Consider the following 21732-nt stretch of genomic DNA (forward strand, 5'->3'; position numbering starts at 1 on the left):
TGAGATTCGAGAGAATAGCAAGAGGGCAATGAGGGTGATGGGGTGAACACACATTGTATACATGTACAAAATGCCATCATGAAGCCCTTTGTTATGTACAGCTAATGTATGCTAATACATTGTTTAAAGACGCTGAAAATGGATGGTTAAATTAACTTGTCAACTGGGCATGCTGGCTCACCTCTGTAATCTCAGCTCTTGTAAAGCTGTAGGTAAAGCAGGACTGCACAAGTCAGTTGCAGGCCAGCCTACGCTACAGGGTGAGAGATCTCCATCTCAAAATAACTAAAAATATCAAAATATTAATTTTATTGTCCTCATCCTTAAACACACAACGATCCATAAACCCTTAGATAAAAGAGATTTAAAATAAAGATAATCTACTATCACTGGTAAAAAGAAATAGACACAAGACACTTTACAACTTTCTTTAAAACAAAGACGCACTTTTTAAAAAACCTAATAAATTTTTAATTAGAATGTTTTCCTTCTTTTTAAACAGAACAAGAAACAGATTACATCAAACCAGAACTTTTCAAATACCTAATTATTATACACATTCCCATCTGTCTTATAGGGAGGACTCTTGGTCGGCTTAAGAGTTCCAGGTAAAATGGGCTGCATAATAGTATATATTACAATAATAAATGTACAGTGTTTACATGAAATATATCTTAGAAGCAAGAAAAAGATGCACCTGCATCAAAAGGTGACCTGTTTAAATGCCACAACTATTTTTTACATTCACTCTTGCAACAGGTTACAAGATGGGGTCACTAAGCTCAAATAAATCACTATGATGCACATAAAATACAGAAAGATTGGTTACTTTATATATTATATATTTATATTTTAACAGTTAGCATCTGAGACATAGATTGAGAATTTAAAAGTTATTTTCTTCTGATAACAAATCATTTATTCTTCATAAACATGGTGCCCACAAAAGCACACAGGTAAGGCACAAAGGGTTTTCTGTTACAGAATAGTGTGCATCATGTTTACTTTACCAGAAACGTGCATTATCTGTGCAAGTTCATGCTGCAAACCTAATACATAGACAACAAAAAGAAAACTAAACAAAAACTTAACACAGAAACTAAGATTCGTGTAATTCCAGCTGTCTCATATATTCATTTGGACCGACAATGATATACCCAGCAGGTACTTTTCCAAAAAGCCAATTTTTAGGTTACAAATAAACCTTGATCAGTAACTATTTTGACCTGAAATCATAAACAGTAATAAAGTAGCTTTACTGAAGCAAACACTGAGGCACATACCAATGGTCATCCGTGCATTGTCTACACTGCAGATTTCCATGGCCCAACATGCCAAGGATACTTATCTAATACACTTGGCTGAAACTAAGCACCTTGCTTCACACTGGACACAGAACAGGAGCTAACATTTCTTTAAGCTATAACAGACTGGGACTATGACACAATCCCAATAGTAGTACTGTCACAGCCCCAGTACTTATAATAAATACAGCTTTTCACAAAATATTTTTCCAGTATCTGCCAATCGCTTCTTTATTGCTCACATAAATTTGAACTCATTACAACTGGTGCCAGAACTTTCACACAAAATCATACTCAGGTATTTTTATATAAAATCTATAAAAGTTATTTTAAACATGTATCTAATACTTCCAGGTACTTGGCTGCTTGATCATCTGAGACAGTACAGCCATATGTATATATCTGTGTGGATATGTACATATGTACAGTTACATATGTACATAAACACACAGCTATGCACATACATTATATATACATTAGATTATGAATAAAATAGAAAGCTTATTTTACTGCTAATGCAGACATTCTCACAAAACAAGACTTTCACTACCATCAGCGTTTATACATATATACAAAAGCCAATTTAAGTACATATACATCCACTTAAACATGTAATGTAACCATTAAAACCAAATAAATTTCCCCATATTCCAGCTGTAGTAAATAAACCTCTTACAAGCAACAGAAACCTAAGGTTAAAGTGGGAAATGAACAGTTTTACCACAGTAGCCTGTAAGGAACTATGCGGCTAGCTGACTGTATACAAAAATTCACATTAATCCACAAATTATGGAAATACAAAAAGCTGCTTTGCCATGCTTTTGTGTGGTTATCTAAACACTTTTTGGTGCAAAAATATAACCACCATCTCTGAAACGCTTAATATAAAGTGAGTGTTCCTCATGCACACTTTAAATGCACTGGCTTAACTGAGGTCCAAATGCTGAGTCAAACAACCCCTACCTGCTCAGCATTGCTGCCTCACCACTAAATCCCTTTGGAACCTTAAGATTTCTGGAACTTTCAAACAGCTGTCTTCAGCAATAAAAATATTACATACAAAAAGCATTTAAAAGGAAGACGGAAGCCAAACGGGAATTTTCCTATTTAAATAACAGTCCTAGGAGTGAAGAAATCTTTTCAGGAACTTCCTTGTGAATTGGCTAGGCCAGTCCGAAGGCGCAGATGAGACATAGAGTTCATGTGTTTATTTGATGGCTTCAAGGGAGTGTTGCACGTAAGAGCCTGGGGAAAGCGGTGGTGGTACCTATCTAGACGCAAGTATTTGACTGTAACCAATTTCCCTGTTGCAAGATAAAAATAGTATTTTAGACCTGTAAAATGACATTATTTGTAGAAAACTAATTGTGGTAAAGAATGAACACAAAACAAAATCATCTAAAATTATTATTCAAAAAATGTTAACCTAAAGTTACTCTATGTGAAATCAAGCATAATCTAAACTTCAACTAATCCAAATCTTTGTAATACTCAAATCTCTTACCATCAAACCAAGAGCCATGCAATGCTTTAAAAGCCTTCCCAGCATATTCCGGAGACAGACACTTAACATATACACAACCCTGTACCATAAACAGAAAAGAGAGAGAACAGTCTTAGTTTAATAGCAACCAATCCATGATACTGTGTTTAACATTAGACACTACTTTACCTCACGTGAATTTTTGTCTACTGCAATATGAACAATGCCATCATTATCACTGCATTTTTCTAAAATTGCTTCTTGAATTGCCAAATGCCATTGATCTCCTATTTCCCTGAAAGTGAGAGAAACAAAATCAGCCATGCTCTTCCTGCCCTGCACTCACTGTTTCTCACAGTACTGTGGAGCAGATGAGTGCAGTCACTTTGTCTGTCTATGAACTTGCAGGTTGTTTCGTTTCTTTTCCCAGACTAGTGTTAACATTAGAGTTGCAATAGTTGAATACTGTGTTCTGTATTGTTGTTAACATTTTCACATTTTCTTAACTCATTTCTTAATATAAACACTACATTCCATGCTTCTCTTTCCCAAAACAAGAGAAAAGCGCCACAGGCAAACATGGCTGCCCACCTTAGTAGGAGCCTCGAGAGGAGCTGCAGCACACATGCTCGTCTGTCTCGCTGAGGGTGAGTCACAGAGGGGACAGCTTGGGAGAATACCTCCACTTTAAGTCTGCCCAATGCAATAAAATGCCAGGCTGGGATTGACTTCCCAGTTATTAAAGCATGCGGCAGATTCCTTAAATAAGTATCACTGAAAGAGAGAGTGTCTACAGAGACAGTGCCTCCCCTTATTGGTACAGTCTGGGATTATGTGGAATTCCGCCATTAAAATCATAAATAAGTGACTTTAACATGGGATCAGCAGGTATTTTCCATAAAACACAACTTCTACTATCAAGATTTGAAAAAAGCCCCCATCTTTAGCTGAAGAGCTATCGACAGTTGATAGTTTCTGGGGCAGGAGGAATCGGTCCTTTTTTAAGGGTGTGGTCTTTGTAGGTTTTTACACTCCAGTGGAAAGCTGCATATCTGTGAGTATATATGGGAGGAGGTGGGGAGTGGGAGTAGATCTGGGAGGAGTTAGGGGCGAATACAATCAAAACATACTGTATGTATATATAAAATTCTCAAGGAATAAAAACATTAAAAGAAAATTGAAACAAAAAAGGTTTTATCTGTCATATCATTAATAGCTAAATAGTTTTTACAAACCAATTCTAAACTTATGAGTAAAATATATGAGGGAGATGGTTCAGTGGGTAAGAGTGCTTGCTATGTAAGGACTCAGTTCAAATCTCCAGCACTTCCATGAGGATGGGCACGGCTGCTTATGCTATAACCCAGCACGTGGAATGCAGAGACAAGCAGATCCCTAGAGCTAGCCTAGCAGAAACAATACTTCAAGTTCAGTGAGAAAACCATGCGCGGAGACACAGACAGACCCAGAGACAGACAGACAGACAGACAGACAGACAGACAGACAGACACACACACACACACACACACACACACACACGTAAATACGAGTTCTAAGGCAGTGAGTAGATCCTGACTTTGCCACTCACTGGATATGTGCTGTGATGATGCTGTAGTCAGAACGGTTCCTCAAACATTACATTAATAAGTACATAAAAAATATAAAAAAGGTTTATTCCTATTTTTTGTTTGTTTTTACAGACTGAGGTAAAACTGTTAACAGTTACACATAAGATGACTGCTGCATTTAGTTAAGGGCATTGTTTCTTATTAATCTACCTTTCTGCATTCGTCTGTTTTGAGAATTTGCACTGAATACAGAGAATTAGAAACACTTTAGAAGTGCTTGTTTCTCTGGGCCATAGTTAAACCTTTGCTCGGAATTTAACAAAAGGGAAAAAGTATTAACATTTATAGCTAGAAATAAAAAATTAAAAAAAAAAAACTTTTCAATTAGACACACAGCCTAATACAAATACCTTGCATTTTATACCCAAATACTCCAAATGAAAATTATATATATGCTCGATTATAATACTTACATAACTGGATCAAACATATTTCGAATCTTTAAACATGGTGTCAAACTATTTGGTGGTGAATTTCTTCTATCTAAATGAAACGCTACAAAAAAAAGCAAAACAAAACAATAATTGTATTACTTGCTATTATTTCATTTTGTTGAAAGACATTTAGTTCATTAAAAATATATTCATAGTATGCTCTTAATGAGCCAGTTCCTGTGTTAAGGTGGGTTAAGAAAGTCATTAGTGTCTAGAGACAATGGGTGGTGGGAGACACAGACAACTGATAGCTGCCTTCCAGGGGATCAGAGTTTGATAAATCCTTTTTTTAAAAAAACGGAAGGAGACTAAAAATAACATCACCTCATCAATGCAAGGTAAGATTTCCCCAAGGAAGTGAAAGGGATTCTGAGAGCTGAAGAATAAGAAAGGCAGCAGGGGTGGGAGGTAAGCGCACAGGACACTTGAGGTGGAGATGAACTTCGCATGCAGCCTGGACGAGAAGGAAACTGGTATATCCGAGCAACTAAAAGTCAATTAGTGTGGCTGCCATAGAGCAACGGAAAGATGAGCTCGGAAAAGGAGAAGTCAGATTCCTCAAGGCTGTGTTGGCCATGTCAAAGTATCTCAGCGGTACCGTAAGAGTAATACAGAATCATACAAATGTCTAGGTAGAGGAATTACATGACAAGCTCCATCCTTAAATAGTAAAAAAATTAAAGTAATCGTATGGAAAATCAATAAGACAACATGAAGTTAAGACTATTTGGGTTAATTGTTGTCCCAGAGGAAGCTGGGCCAACAGTGCAGTGTGACGTGGGCAGCAGGGCCTGGGCATGGCCAGGGTAAAGACTGAATGCCCTGAGCTAAAGGAGAGTAGGGTGACTAAGGAGGGGCAGCGCGGACTAGACCGGGGGAGAGACACGGCGCGCTCATGCTCCTTTCCTCCTCTAGAGCGCAGAAGTCTGAGGCAGACAGGAGCTAGTGCATGTAAGCGAAGGAAGGCACAGCATGAGAAGAGTGAGTAAAAGTAAGCGAGAAGACAGCGCTGAGAAGCCCGGGGAAGGAAGCCTACAAGTAGGAAGGGAGGGGCAGGAGACACAGCCATGACTGGGGAAAAAGATCCGGTTAGGAGAGGAACCAGGGGAAAAATGCTTTTGTCAAGTCCCCAGTGACCTTGACAAAGGGCTCAGCTGCCAGACACAGGTAAGAGTCATGTGAGATACGTAACTCTGTGTCCAGCTTCACAGAGCCCTTCTGCAGGCAACTTTCCACGGGAATAATTTGTTCTTAGCCTTTAAAACAGGAAAGCACATTTTTTAAATGAAAAAAAAAACTTATATGATATATTCTGATTATGGATTTCCCTTCTTCAGTTCCTCCTAGAACCTCTCCACTCCAGCCACCACCTGCATGGTTAAAGTCTACCATTTAAGCTTTTAAAAGTAACATTAGAAGGAAAAAATGAAATGACTGTATTTTTAAAATTGCAATCCTAAAACACTTCATTTATCTTTTCTATGAATGTTTAGCATATATTAATTAAACATGATTTGATAGGAAAGAGAATTTCCTATCCCTAACTCCCTTATATATCCTTTACACACAAGTTTCTCCTGTACAGTAGAGGTGCAGGCACATAAGGCAGCCAATGTTCAAAGCTCCGTATATACTTTATTACATTTCTTTTGGAACTGCACATACTATTGAGAAAGCCATGGAATGACAGCTCCAGAAGACATCTGGGCAGGGAGATGCTCAAGCAAAGGGGTTTGGTGAGAGGAGGAAGGCAATAAGAACTGGAAACAGAATACTAAAGTCATGCTTCCACGCCCACACTTAATGCATGTTGAATGTTTGTTAACAATGCTGTAATAACATAATCAAGTTTCCATGTGTTTGACAAGAACGCAGTTAGAGCTGCCAGCCAGCTCTGTTGTACCTCCTCCTCCTCCTCCTCCTCCATGCAGGCCTGGCTGGGAAGGACGCTTTGTATTTCCTAGCTTCTGGTCACACTGCTTCAATTAAGTATAGACTGTCTATTTGGAAAGAGTAGGAGAAAATCGTTGGTTTTGCTTAGCATGCATACCTTGGCCTTGCCACACTTTAGAAGGTATAACTAACGTCTTATCGCAGGATGCAGAAGGCTGGATCCATCGCCAGACGAGAAAATCCGCACCACCTATCCTTCGTGTTTCCGTGCGCACTCTAGACTCATTAGCAGCGAGGAAGTCAACAGCTCTATCCCAGACTTTCTTCATCCTTTTCCTAGCACACAAACAAGATGACAAATTTAACCTTGGCTTTTGAAAATGCTCATTACTTAAGAAATGGTTACTGTTAATGGCTAGGCTGCCTGTCATCCCTGTGTCTCTCTGTTCCCCTGTCCTAGCCATTACCCCTTGTGACAGATGGCTTCAATGCCTGTCCCACACCTCAGACTTACTGAGTCTCCATCTATAGAGCTAAGCCACGAGCATTGCTTTCTCTTTCTTGTTAACTCAGGACCCACTGGTGGACTTAATATCCACTTTTCAGAATATGGATCAGTTTTTCATGTTCAAAAATTCAGATTTTTGGCATTCATTTTAAAAGCTTCAAATAAGTACTTAAAATATTACTAAAACATAACTAGCTTTTGTCTGTTTCTTAGCACAAACAAAATAAAGGGATAAAGATGAAGACTGGCAAAGAGGAGTAAAAATATGCAGGAGTGAGACAGTCTATAAAGCAGCTGTCGTATTACACGCTGAAATCAGGAGGAGAACAGAACTGATGTTGAAAAGAGAGGGTAAGAACTTTACAAGTCTATCCAGGCGAGGAGTCACAGGTCTCAGAAACCCTGCCTCAAAAACCAAACCAAACAAAACAAAAAACAAAACAAAACAAAACCCAAGTCTCCCACAGACATCTACACTCTCGTTTATTTTAGTCCATACTGATTCACACACCTGTCATGGGGCTGTATTAAGGAATCTCGAACATGTGGAATAGGCATATATGGTTGTAAATCTTTATTTTCCTGGCAAGCTTCATTATGACTTCGTAAAACATCTGAAAAGAAACCAACAACTTGACAAGTAAATCAACTGCAGACAACTATGTTGCAGCTTTAACATATAGTAACTGTTCTAGAAATAGTTTAGGATTTTATAAATTCCATACCTATAATTTTTACCACCATATCATACATCTGCCTGGTTTCCTCTTCCTCCTTAGTCCAGCGGTATTTCATATAACGTAGAACAACACAGACCATCACTACACCTGCAACATTCACAGAGTTCAGGTTAGACTGTGATGCTAACAGTCAGTTACACTGTAGCTAGCACCAGTGGCCATCTCCACTGCCCTTGTGGACTAGTGAGTGCAAAGATTTGAATTTGACAGTATAATAAAGCGCAACACGTAGAAAACCTTATTGTTAAGTACTTTCCCAAAAGTTCACCTCTCTCTAAAACAATTCTTCTGTTACACTAACAGATAAGCATCTAAATCCCTTCTACTAAAAATAAAAATAACTCTTTCAGACTTTTCTCCTTTCAGCATTAATGTACTAGAAAAGTGAGTTTTAGTAAACATAGTAAATATTAAACTGAATTATGTTTAAAGAGCTAACAAAGAAACAGAAAATAGTAGTTCCTTATTTCCTATTATAAAATTATCAAAGAGCCTACATTAAAAGAGAAATTCTCACAAATAACATTTTAAATAAAAAAATTTAAGAGCTTACTTTATTAAGCTCAACTTTTCTGTTTTTTCTATTCAATTTCTACAAGTAGGTTTCCACACACATAATATTATGCTTGCTCCTTCTATGACATTTTCATGACAAAGTTTTATTAGGTCCACAATTGTCATGTATAACCCCAATTTCTCTGTTACCATTTAAACATGAGGTGTCTCCTCCTGAAGGCCAGGTGCAAGGTGACGGTGATAACCTGGGCACTGTAGGAGGCGGGCTCTAGCCAGAAGTCAGTCACTGGTGCCAGGTCTCAGGGGATAGCTGTCTCTGGCCACTTTCTCCTCTCTGCTTCCTGGCTCCCATGCTATCTGCTCTGCCAAATCTCCTTCCATGATGGAAATTGTGAGCTAAAGTAAACCCTTCTTGCCATTAAGTTGTTTCTGTCAAGCCTTTGGTCAAATCACACAAGCATAGGCAAACCTCTCGGTGAGGACTTCTGGATGTGATTTACGACATACTCTAGGCAAGCAGGGACTAAGCTCTCGCCCTGACGGTCAGTGACCTTTCTAACCTAACAACTTACCTAAACATAACAACAGCAACCTATGGGTTACAGTAATGAAAGCACGCCGAAAACGACACCAGAACGACATCTGGGGTCTGGTGGACTGTAAAAACTGCACATCAGTTACATTTGTCAGCTCTTCCTCAGGCCCAAAACCAAGACACCTAGTAAAAATAATTAAGGTAGAGATTAAAATTTAAAAAGCCACTTCTTACAATACAAAATCATCAAAGTGTAAATCAAATCCTGTACCTTATTCCAACATCTTTCCCATTTTTAAAAATCCACAGCAATGAAGTATTAAATACATCTTCATACTCAGGACCTAAATTCTAACAAGAAAAATAGAGAACCATTCTCAATAGTCCTATGTAAACTGTCATATAAATAACATGCTTTTTTTCTGTTTTAACCACATAAACAAAATAATAAGAACATATAACTCAGTACCAAAAAATGAAAAGCCACCATCTTCTCATGATTCCCACATAACTGCTATTAATATTCTACTATGCTTTCTTTCTGATTTTATTCTTTTACCAATTTTAGCTATTTGTTAAGTTTGTTTTCAAATATTGTGATAATAAACTAATTTTGATTTTCATAAACGGAACAGTATTTTCAAACAAGCAAATGGTAAATTATTAAGATTTGGATGGTTTAAATTTTCAACAACTGAATCCATTAAGCCCATAAGCCCCAAAACCTTAACTGTAGATGGGCGTGGTGGTGCACGCTGTTAATCCCAGCACTAGGGGAGGCAGAGGCAGGAGGATCACTGTGAGTTCGAGGCCAGCCTGGTCTACAAAGCAAGTTTGGCACAGCCAAAGCTACAGAGAAACCCTGTCTCGAAAAAACAAAACAGAACAAAACAAAAAACCTTGACTGTAACTAATGATAAATTCAAACTTTCAAGTGAAAAACTATAAACAAGAAAAATTCACACTTGTCACTATGACCAGAAGTTCATGGAACTTAAAGACTTTTATGACACTAACAAACATATAACTTTGATACAGTGTAACAAACAGCAATGGAAAGATGTTAGCAACTCAGTAAAGCCGGTGCATTTCAACCCAATTTTTGCAGAAATTAATCATACACAGGTAAAAGTCCCACTCAAAGTCCAGACAGACCCAAGAACTTCATGAGACAGAGTACAAAACTTCACTGACGGGACCAACTACTGCTTTTTAACATTACTACTGGGACTAGGAAGGTGGCTCGGAGGGCAGGGAGCCTGAGAGGCAGGCAGGAGGAGCAGAGTTCAGGTACCCAGCAGCCATACAAAGGCCAGGCATGCTAACATACACTGGTAACTCCAGCATGGAGTGGGTGTGGGGAGGTTGGAGGCAAATGCTGGGAGCACACAGGCCAGCCAGTCTAGCCAGAACACCAAATTCCATCTTCAGTAAGAGACATGGTCTCCAAATACAAGCTGGAAAGGGAGGGAGAAAATTACTCAACATCTGCACACAAGCACACGTGCGCGTAGGAACACACACACTTGTTCCTACCCGCTCCACTTGCCGCTCTCTCTCCTGTACTACTACTACTTAGAGGTTTGATGCGGTTATCAAAGAGTATAACAATTATCAGAAAAAGTTATTTAAATATCATGCGTGGTTATATATTCACAGGAGCCTTGACATCATCACACTATAGTGAACACAGCTTTCCTCTTGGTAATCTGGACACTAAAAACTTCAGTTGTAAACCTGACTATTGGAGTTTGCTCTCCAGCAGCCATGTAAAAAGCTAGATGCAGTGTGCACATTTACGACGGAAACGCTGCTGTAACGAGAGGCAGAGACAGCAGAACCACCAAGAAGGCAGTGGGCCAGCTAGCGTGGAGTATGCGGGGCAACCGGGGGAAACACACTCCCAAGTCACCCTCTCATCTCCACATTTGCGCCTGCCATGGCACTTAAGCATACATGCACACATAGATGCTAAATTTTAGAAGTATTTTTGCCATGTTATAAGCTCATTATTATTCCAAATGAATAATTTAAAATGTTTTAATTTTAGTTATTAATGTCATAAAATATTTAAGTATGTACTAACACATTTACCCTATCAGCCAGCCAGCTACCACACCTACATACCAAGACCTTGCCTCAAACAAAACAAAACAAACCCCAAGAATCCAAAAACATACATACATATGTACGTTTCCCACAAATAAAAACAACTTAAGGCCTAAAGAATTATAGAAAATCCAAAAGCTTTATAATTGGTAGGCATGGGTAGATATAATATAGTTTTTAACTGTGTGTGTTGTGTGCATATATGTGGGGGCTATGTACTTATTAGTGGGGTGTATGCACATGTGTGTAGTGAGTATGTGTATGTGCTTGTGCATGTAAAGACGAAAGGTTGACATCAGGTGTTCCTCAGTGGCTCTCCCCTTTAGTTTCTGAGACAGGGTTTCTCAGCTGACCTGAAATTCGCTGACTCTGTTGGAACTGACAACGAGCACTGTCCTCTCCTCTTCCCACCACCACCCAGCGCTGGGATGACAAGCAGGGGCCACGTGGGCTCTGGAGACCCAACTTAGGCTCTCAGGCTTGGGGAGCAGGCACTGTGCTGACTGTGCTGACTGTGCTGACTGTGCCGCCTCACAGCCTGGCGCACACTCAAACCAATCAAAGTCAAAACAGACCCACACCGCATCATCTATCCTATTCTGTAATTACATTTATTATGGAAAAAGACTCTCAAATCACATAGGAAATCCCTTTTCTTTTCCAGTCAATTTGTATTAATTGTATATTTATTTTATACTTTAATCAGCTTTTATTAATAAATATACAGAGAATATCCAAAATTTTTATTTACTTTTCTTCCTTTGGTGCTGGGGACAAGCCACTCCCTCGCTAAGTGAACTTAAATCTTATTGCATTTCTTAAATATATTTTAAATAATAAGATTTTTAATTGTTTTTTTAATATAGCATATATTTAATTAACCATGATCTGCAATAGGCAGAGCAACAGACCAAGCAGCCGAGGCCGTTGTGCTAACAAAGCCCTTTACAAAGCATCACTTCATGCACTTTTCACAGTGTGGAGGCTACATTTTAAGTTTTAGAAATCTCTTTTAAGACAAATTTAGGAGTGTTCATTGAATTATTGTAAAACAGATTTGCAATGACACTGAAAATTATTTTCACTGCGTCGTACTTGTACCTCCTACCTCACTGCTAAGTTTGCTTTAACATATACACTGTGCAAACAAACATACATGATACAGCACACGTGACAGACACAGCCTTTGCTAGGATGTTTAAGATCATGAAGGTGCCGTACTGAGCTGCTTGTCTACGTGACTTTGCTACAGGAAAGGGTTTCTTTCACTCTCCTCACCACCGCCTTGCTGCTTTATGTAAGAAGCTGAGTCTTTTTGCACTACACAGTATCATTTCTTTTTGACATTCTGGCTATGGAGCCCTGCTGGCTGGTCTCACAGGTGTCCCCACCACACCAAACTACAATCATTTTTCTACTTTGAAACTTAATTTACATTTGAAACACCTGACAATGGTTTTAAAGCATGTATTTTCAGCAGCTATTAGGAAAATCAACTATGTCTGGAAAGGGTACTGTGTATAAGTGCACATGTATACATACAATATATTAAAAGGCCATGTGCCTTTCCATTTAGAGAAATAATACTGGGCCAGGTGTGGTGGTGCACCTCTTTAATCCCAGCACTCAGGAGGCAAAGGCAGGCAGATCTCTGTAAACTGGAGACCAGCCTGGTCTACATAGTGAGTTCTGGGACAGCCAGGGCTACCCTGCCTCAACAAAACAAAACAAAACGAAAAAAGCAGCACCAAATTTAACCATTGACTCAATGGGGACTTGATTTTTGTATCAAACAGGCTGGGACTAAATATTAGTTCTACTGTAAACTATACACACACACACTTAGCGCGGAGAATATATTTTATCTACGAGATGTAGTGACTTTAACTGCCACTTTAGGGTGTTTATAACTTCCATGTGTCAACTGCTTATCCACAGCTGCAACAAATGGGTTATGGACCTCGTCGGTCCATCACAGAAGTGGAACAGTATAGCTTGGAGGGCAGCCTCCCTACTCTACTCCCAGTCTGGTCATAGTCTAGCCAGGTGACCCAGTTAGGAAACCCCTAGGCTCTTAGTTTGCTTATAATGTAGGCTTCATTTCATCTGCCTTGTTGGATCACTGTAAGACTGAGAGCAACACACGGCATCAGAATGAACTGAGCACCTGACAAACCACAGTACGGAAGTATCACCACCCCAGTTTTACAATACTTTTTTTTTTTTTTTTTTTTTTGGTTTTTCAAGACAGGATTTCCACGCGTAGCCCTGGCTGTCCTAGACTTGCTTTGTAGACCAGGCTGGCCTTGAACTCATGGAGATCCACCTGCCTCTGCCTCCTGAGTGGTGTGAGCCACCATGCCTGGCTACAATACTTTTCCTTTTACCAATTTCTATTAGAAGATTTAAGTTTGCTCAACGAGAACTAAAGAAAGGCATCAAGATCAAAATAAAAGTGAACTTAAATGGAACAGGTAAAATGTGTAGAAACGTACGAAACAGGTTTTCAGAAGCATAACTGATCAGACGATGTTAGTGTTCTGCTGAAAGTAATACCCAGCCATCACAGGCCTCTGAAGAATACTTAACATAAAACTTCATCAACAATGATCAAGGTGCAAGGTTAGTTAAACTAACTATAAAACTCTTATCTGGCCATAACTTGGCACATCTGCAGCGACCTACTTCCCTGTTATAGTCTTCACGTGTCTTAAGTACTGCTCATCGTGTCAAAAGTGAATTGTGTTTTGAAGCAACCTAGAAACTGTAGCAGCACTCATCTTGTCACCCCCGGACATGGAGGCTCCCGCTGCAGACACAGAGCCTGTGTTCCCTAAGTGCTCCACCAGAGGGACCTCTCATCTCGACAAACCAGAACTCTGCTTTCCCCAACCAATGAGAAAGGCACTGGGTAAGATAAATAGGCTTATTAAAACTCCTTTTGAAGGAACAAGTAGAATGAAGAAAATGATAATAAAAATAATGAGTCAAGTTCAACAAAATACAAGCATGGTATTGAGAATGATTTATCATGGCTGCTGAAAATGCACTACAAGCCAGAGAAGTGTGCATCTGTGGGAGTGACTGCTTTTTACCTCATATCTGAAAAACGTAATGGTTTACAGATGAATTCATAATATAAATACATAGAAATGAAATGTACAAGTCTTCTTCATAAACAGAAATTTTACTGTGCACGTCTTCTAATTGTCTGATACCAACTGTGTATACTGCTACAGAGATAAAACCCCAACTGAAGCAAGGCTAGACAAAAACTGTCCCTGTAGATTAGGAAGACATCAGAACATTATCAAAAGCATTTTATAAACCTCATGCTCTTTGAGAAAGTAATTTCCTTTCTAGGATTATTTCCTAAGAAATGACTAAGGAAAAATATCCAATGTACTTACAAAATAAAATAGTATCCAGCCATTTAAAATTTTAAGCTATTTAATGGCAGAGGCAAATGTACATAATTCTAAGGGTAAATACATGAATATTTATAATAGGAGATATTTACAGTCATACTAATTTTAAAGATACACTTTAAAAGACTAAAGAAAGCTAGACCAAATGCTACCAGAGGTTACCATTCTACAGTGAATTAAAAACTTATTCCCTTTATTTTCCATAGGAATTAATTATGATGGTTATTCTACATTGAATATAAAACACTATTTTACGTAGTACTTAGGATGTATCTAGAATTTGAGATTTTATTTTTGGTAAAAAAAAATTCCTACTTAGTGATTTTTGTTTGTTTGGGGGAGTTATTTTTGGCAGCTGACTAAACTGCATCTATGATGTGACAATCATCATATATTTCACAATCTGAAAATGAAACTCCAAAAAGACTAACAAACACAAATGTGCATACATATAAACCTAAATAAACATTAACATTTAAAGAAAATATCTTTAAGAAATGGAATCTAGACTCTTTTATAACATGGAGTATAAAAAGTCTATAGAGTTAAAAAGACAACATGAAACAGGAACTGAGGATATGGCGTGGGGAGAATGCATGTCGAGCCTCATCCCCAGCACTGTAAAACAAGAACAAGCAAATGAACAACAACAACATACCAAACCAAGCCCACCACCGCCAAACTCCAACTATTTCCAAGTATGGAATAATTCCAGGAAAAACATGATAAAAGTATAGCTCGCTCACCACTGGCTTGACTTACTTTACACGACAAGCTCTTGACTCCAATAAACTCTGACACACACTCAGCAGAGCCACACTCCCCAGTCCTGCTGCTTGCTGGCTTAGATCCCAGTCTGTGCCAAGTCTGACTCTGGGCACCTCCCCGTCTTCTTTTAACCTCCTCTAACTGTTGACACACAGCTACAATCAAGTGGTTGGGAAAGAAAGGCTTAAAAGGCCTTGCATGCCAAGCTCTGCCTCTGCCTCAGTTCCTTGTAAGTTAAACTGCTGCTTCTAAATCCTATCCTATTTCTCTAGTCCTTCAAGCACAGCAGTCAACTTTAAGCCTTGATATTATTCTAAAATACAAATGTATCTTGCTCCTGAAGCACATGATGAAATATAATCCTTCTGTGCTTTCACCTGAGACTTAACTACATAAAAAAGCAAAAAGGAAAAGCCAGCCACAGTTTCCAAGGGCTCTAGCAGTAAAATCACTTCAATATTTCATTACACTGATCATTAATTGATTATACTGGATTCTACAAGATATGCCCCTCCTCTGAAATACTATATTGCATGTTCTTTAAGCCTCTTCAATCCAATTCCTTCTTTACTCCTACTGGCAATTCTTCTACCCTGACCATTGAGATGCATGATCATAGTCCATCTTAAGTCAAAAATCTTACGGCTGCATTTTGATTATTTGGCTACCCAATCTATTAACCATTCCATAATCCCCTGGGGCAAGTTCTCACTTAGTTCAAGACAAATAAATAAACCAGGGTTGAGATACAATGAAGCATCACTGTTATTAGAGACCTTTCTCTAGAATAGAAGTGATTTACTTACACAGAACACAGAAGTGAAAACTGGGAGGAAGCGCCACAAGGCACTAAGTGGGGCTGGAGAGATGGCTCAGCGGTTAAGAGCACTGACTGCTCTTCCGGATGTCCTGAGTTCAATTCCCAGCAACCACATGGTGGCTCACAACCATCTATAATATGATCTGATGCGCACTGTATACATAATAAATAAACAAATGTTAAAAAAAAAAAAGAGTCAGGCACTAAGTTCTTTATATACTCACTTAAACTTCCCAACGAATTTCAGGGACATTATCAATTCCCTCAGCAGTCTGGAGCAATAGCTCAGTGCTTAAGAGCACTGGATGGCCTTCCAGAGAACCCAGCACCCACATGGGAGCTCACAATCTTCAATAACTCCAGGTCCAGGAGATCCGGTGGACTCTACTGACCTCCAAGGGTACCAAACACAGCAATGGTGCACATGCATAAATACAAGCAAACCACTCATACACACGCACAGACATAAATGCTTTTTTAAATTCCACTTTCAATGGATACTTCAAGTACACAGTGCTAGACTCTGAATCTAGGGCTACTCTTGATCACATGACACCATCACTGCATTTTTCTGTAGTGTATACATAAATCATGCATTAAGTTATGAACTTGGTCTACTTTAATTGTAAGGAGGAAGAGGCAGGCAGATATCTGAGTCTGAGGCCAGCATGGTCTACAGGGGAAGTTCTAGGACAGCCAAAGCTTACAGAGAAAACCCTGTCTTAAAAAAAAAAAGCAAAAACCCAGTCCTCTTTTGATGACAAGCATGTGTAACAGATCAACTAATTGAAGTTAACTGAAAATTAATTATAGATATGTTCAAGAGTACACAAAAAGCCGGGCTGTGGTAGCGCATGCCTTTAATCTCAGCACTCAGCAGGCAGAGCCAGGTGGATCACTGTGAGTTCAAGGCCAGCCTGGTCTACAAAGTGAGTCCAGGATAGCCAAGGCTACACAGAGAAACCCTGTCTTGAACCCCACCCCCACCCCCCCAAAAAAGAGTACACAAAAAGAATCAGCAAATTCCATCATCTGATATTATTCATTTAGCACACACACACAGAGACAGAGAACAACCACCAAAAAAAGGCAAAGTGTTTATATATGAGCCAGACAGTCCCTGAATTTGAGTAAGGAAGTAGGCATTCAGATTGAAGAAATCCAACAACCCACAAGAAAGCTAAACCTGAATAGTGATATTCACGGGTTGGGAGATGGCTCATCTGGTGAAGGGCTTGTTTGTATAAGCATGAGGACCAGAGTTCAGATCCCTGGAATCAAGGAAAAAGCCTGGCATGGTGGCATGTCGCCCTGGGTAGGCAGAGACACGGGATCCCTGGAGCTTAGGGACCATACAGCTTATGTCAATCAGGGAGCACAAGATTCAGTGAAAGCCACTTTTTCAATGTAAGGAAGACAGCATTAAGGAAGACACTCAATGTTGACCTGTAGCCTCACTCCATATGTATGAGCCACACATGTCCACACACATAAACACACCACTATTATCAAACTGTCAAAAGGCAAAGAAGAAATTTAAAGAGAAAAGCTACTTGGAGAACCTACACAATTGTCAGCAGTTTCTTGGGGAGGGGGGTGCTGAAATCTTGAAAGAAGAGAGTAAGATGAAATACACAAAGTGCTGAGAAAGAAAAAAAAAAAATCACTGCCAACCAGGACCATCACATCATATCATATCCAGAAAACTAACTTTCAAAATTGAAGAAGTATTTTCCATATAAACAAAACCTGTAAAGTTCAACACCATTAAAATTCTCTTAAAAGAAAAGCAAAAAGGCATCTAATAGTAAATGAAAGATGATGCAAGTAGCAACATGAAAGCACATAAACATAAAGCCCAATTGTAAAGGTACATACGAAACAAAACAAAACAGAACACTGTAACAATGATAGATGCATAGGTCACTTCAAACTACAGCATATAAATTAAAAAACAAAATCATACTTTAAAAGCTATAAAAATGTTAATGTAAAAAGCTATAAATACTAATAGATATATAACCTAAGAAACTGATAACATAAGAGGACAATAAATATAAAAGTAATTAAAGTATCTTACTACAAAAAAGTACAAAAGAGAATTATGACAGGAAAACCAAGTTCCCATACAGAGAAAAAGCAATTAGAAACAACAACAACAACAACAACAACAACAAAAGTCTCTCTCATCAATAATAGACTTCAAATGAAAATGGAAGCAATCTCACCAACTCATTGGATGGGTGAATGAATAAAAAAGCACCTACCTATCATCAATGTAAAGGAAAGCCACTTGAGGTTTAAGGGCATACACACAGGGTGAAAAGGATAGAAGAGAGAAAGACATCCCATACAAATAGCTAACTAATTAAGGAATATGGTGACTATCCTAACAGAATTGACAGAAAAGAAATGTCACACAGACAAGGCAGAACATCTTAACATGATAAGCAGCTCAACTCACGTATACGGCATAAACAGTGACAGAACTGAAGGGAGAAATAGCAACCTACTATTGTTGACAATAGGTTGCTGTACCCAACTTTCAACAGTGGACAGAACACCCAGATAAAGATCAATAGGCAACAGAGGACTTAAATACTGCAGACTGGACAGATCCTCTAACGCTCACACCCCTTTCTAAAATCTCTTCCCTCCCTCCCCTCCTCTCCTGCCCCCCCCCCCCCCCCCGTGTGTGTGTGTGTGTGTGTGTGTGTGTGGTCAAGGGGCTTTCTGAATAAACCGCTTCTCATTCCGCCAGCCGCTGGCTGTAGCTGTTCACACAGGGGTGAGGGTTGTGTGCCCTTCTCCATTCAGGCTCAACACTGCCTGATGTGGTCTTGGACAGGTAGGAAAAAAGAGAATTCATTTCTAATTTTATTACTTACTTTATTAGAGAAAATTAATACTAAGCTCACATTTCCAAACTTAACTTTAATTACTATCATTTACTAGTGTATCTATTTACTGTGTGTATATATGCATGCATGGACAATGTGCACGGAACGGCTAACATGTGGCAGCAGGGGGCTTCCTTCCACCACATAAGCCCGAGGCACTGAACTCAGGTCATCAGGCTTGGCAGCAAGTGCCCTGATCCACTCAATCATCTCGCAAACCCCCAAATTGATTTTTATATGTTGATTTTTTTTTTTTTTGGTATCAAAATTAGACAGATAGGACATGAAAATTCAGCCTAATATCAATAAATACAGACACAAATATCCTCATTAAAATACCAGGAAAGAGAATTAATTTAATAGCACATTAAAAGTATTGCAAGGCAGGGACCTGTGGTGCAAAGCCATTTCTTAACCTCTTAAATCCATTTACAGATCAAAAAAATTAACAACCACAATTACTTTGCCCTGTTTATTACAAGCAGTACTCGTGTGTTTACACATACTGCAGTCTCAATAAAAAATTAATAAATGAAAATCTTTAATCACATGATTACTTCAACAGATGCAGAAGAAGCATGAGAAAACTCAGTATGCCTTCAACCATGAGTTCTTAAAAATGGCCAGAAGTAAAAAGAAACAATGCCATTGTAACACAGGTCACACACTAACAGCCATACCCAACAGTGAAGGACTCAAGTTGTTCCTCCAAGGCCATAAAATATGTGAAGGTGTCACGCTCACCACTTCTCCTTAGCACACTACTAGAAATTCTAGTGGAGTGATGCGTGCAAGAGATTTTAAAATCCAAAACAGGAAGGAAAAAGTGAATGTATCTCTTTTCACAAATGATATAATTGTCTGCATAAAAAAAAAAAACAAAAACTCTAAAAGTTGCTCTATCAAAATAAAGTCCCCTTGGAGTAAATGAATTCATGAAACTTGCAGGATACAAAAATCAAAATAGAAAAATCAATTGTTTCAATATAGTAACAGTGAACAATCTCAACAGGAAAGAGAGAAACCCAACTTGTTTACAATAGAATGAAAAAGAAAATACGTAAGAAAAACTTAAAGAAAATGAAAAAAATACATATACCAAACCCCACAAAGCTTTGCTGAAAGAAAGTAAATATACAAATAAATAATGGACTGGAGGACTTGTGATAAAATGTCTTTATCTCCCAAGGCACTGCAGTTTCAATGCACTCCTATCTTAATACCTATGTCACTTATTGCAAACAGAAATAAAAACAATCTCAAGGGGCTGGAGAGAGGGACGGACCCAAGGTCAGTTCTCAGCACCCACATCAGGCAGGTCCTAGCACCTGTGACTCCTGCTCCAGGGCACATGGGAAATAACCCTCTTCAACCTGCACACACGCACATGCATACAATTAAAAAAAGAGTGTTTACATTTGGTGTTAAGAGAGCTAGTTGGGTAGGTAAAGTACTTCCTACACAAGCATCTAAATTCAGACTCCCAGCATTAGAAAGAAAGGAAAGAGGGAAGGAGGGAAGGAAGGGAGAAAGAAAGGTTGTCCTCTAGTATTGCTTTTAAATTCCACTTTCCCTTTTACAAATCAGAAAGGCATTTTCCATCTTTAACCTTCTAGTATTTTTCAACTAGTTGCAGGGATGACTTGTAACTGCTCAGAAACACACCTACAGTCTTCTTAGCCCCCTGAGGTTAAGCCGACCCAGATCTTAATAAACTACGCATTTGTTTTCTTGCATGCTGCCCACCTATCTTATTTCTGTCTAAATATCCCTCTTACCAGTGCTGAACTTTCTGTTTAATTTTGTTTTGTTTAAGACAAGGCTCACTAACTCGCCCAGGCTATCCTCCAACACCTGCAGTCCAGGCAATTACCCTACTTCAGCCCACCAAGTAGCTTTGAGAACAGGCGTGACGCACGAGGCCTAGCTGTTATCCAGGTTCTTCATACCCCTTATACAGGTATGTGCATTTTCCTTTATTGCTTATATGACATTAAATGGCAAGACCGTTTAACCTTATAAGCTTTAGGAAGACAGAGGCAGCGGCAGGCAGATCTCTGTAAGTTCAAGGTCAGCCTTGTCTACAAAGTGAGTGCAGGGCAGCCAAGGATACAAAGAAGCCTTGTCACAAAAAATAAAAAAATAAAAAATAAAAACAAAACAAAAACAAATAAAAACAAAACAATCTTGCAAATAAATATAATTCAACAAAGCTCCACAGTTAGCATGCGCTGCTCCACAGTTAGAAGAGGTGTCCAGAACAGGCTCTGGAGTTTCACATTAGTTACATCACACTTCTGGTATTGGGCTCATTGTATACTTATTTACCACCAAAACAAACAATCCAGGACAGAAGTGCAACTAGAAAACAATTAGCTTTATATCCTTAGATATAAATAGACCTCAGTCAGCTTAATATCCAAAACCTCAGAAAGATTCCACGTGCTCTCTCTTAGCAGGAGCCTAGCCAGTATCATATACAAATAAACAAACAAATGAACAGGTGGGTGGAGAGACATGAAGGCACCAAGGCTAAACGTAACAGTAGGCAATGGAAACAACAGACAGAACGACTGCCTTAACGGTACAATTAAAATAATCAACTGCTTAATACTTTTGACAGTAAGGACGTACACAAACTTTAAGAAAATGGCTGTTAACATTCT

At 38.8% G+C, this 21732-nt stretch overlaps 1 protein-coding gene across 1 annotated transcript in view; it reads right to left on the minus strand.

Annotated features, from left to right (window-relative positions):
- Nucleotides 1–447: 447 nt before the first annotated feature.
- Nucleotides 448–21732, minus strand: part of LEMD3 (LEM domain containing 3) — a 49356-nt gene continuing 28071 nt past the window's right edge. The window contains exons 5-13 of the mRNA XM_084759868.1: nucleotides 9313–9392; nucleotides 9079–9224; nucleotides 7976–8077; nucleotides 7762–7864; nucleotides 6900–7078; nucleotides 4829–4910; nucleotides 2977–3082; nucleotides 2809–2887; nucleotides 448–2608 (exon numbers count right to left, since the gene is read on the minus strand). Of these exons, the coding sequence (XP_084615994.1) occupies nucleotides 2445–2608; nucleotides 2809–2887; nucleotides 2977–3082; nucleotides 4829–4910; nucleotides 6900–7078; nucleotides 7762–7864; nucleotides 7976–8077; nucleotides 9079–9224; nucleotides 9313–9392 (1041 nt within the window). The 3' untranslated portion in view covers nucleotides 448–2444. The remainder of the gene's footprint in view (nucleotides 2609–2808; nucleotides 2888–2976; nucleotides 3083–4828; nucleotides 4911–6899; nucleotides 7079–7761; nucleotides 7865–7975; nucleotides 8078–9078; nucleotides 9225–9312; nucleotides 9393–21732) is intronic.

Source organism: Acomys minous, assembly GCF_964271855.1.
Source record: "Acomys minous genome assembly, chromosome: 15".
Classification (NCBI taxonomy): domain Eukaryota; kingdom Metazoa; phylum Chordata; class Mammalia; order Rodentia; family Muridae; genus Acomys; species Acomys minous.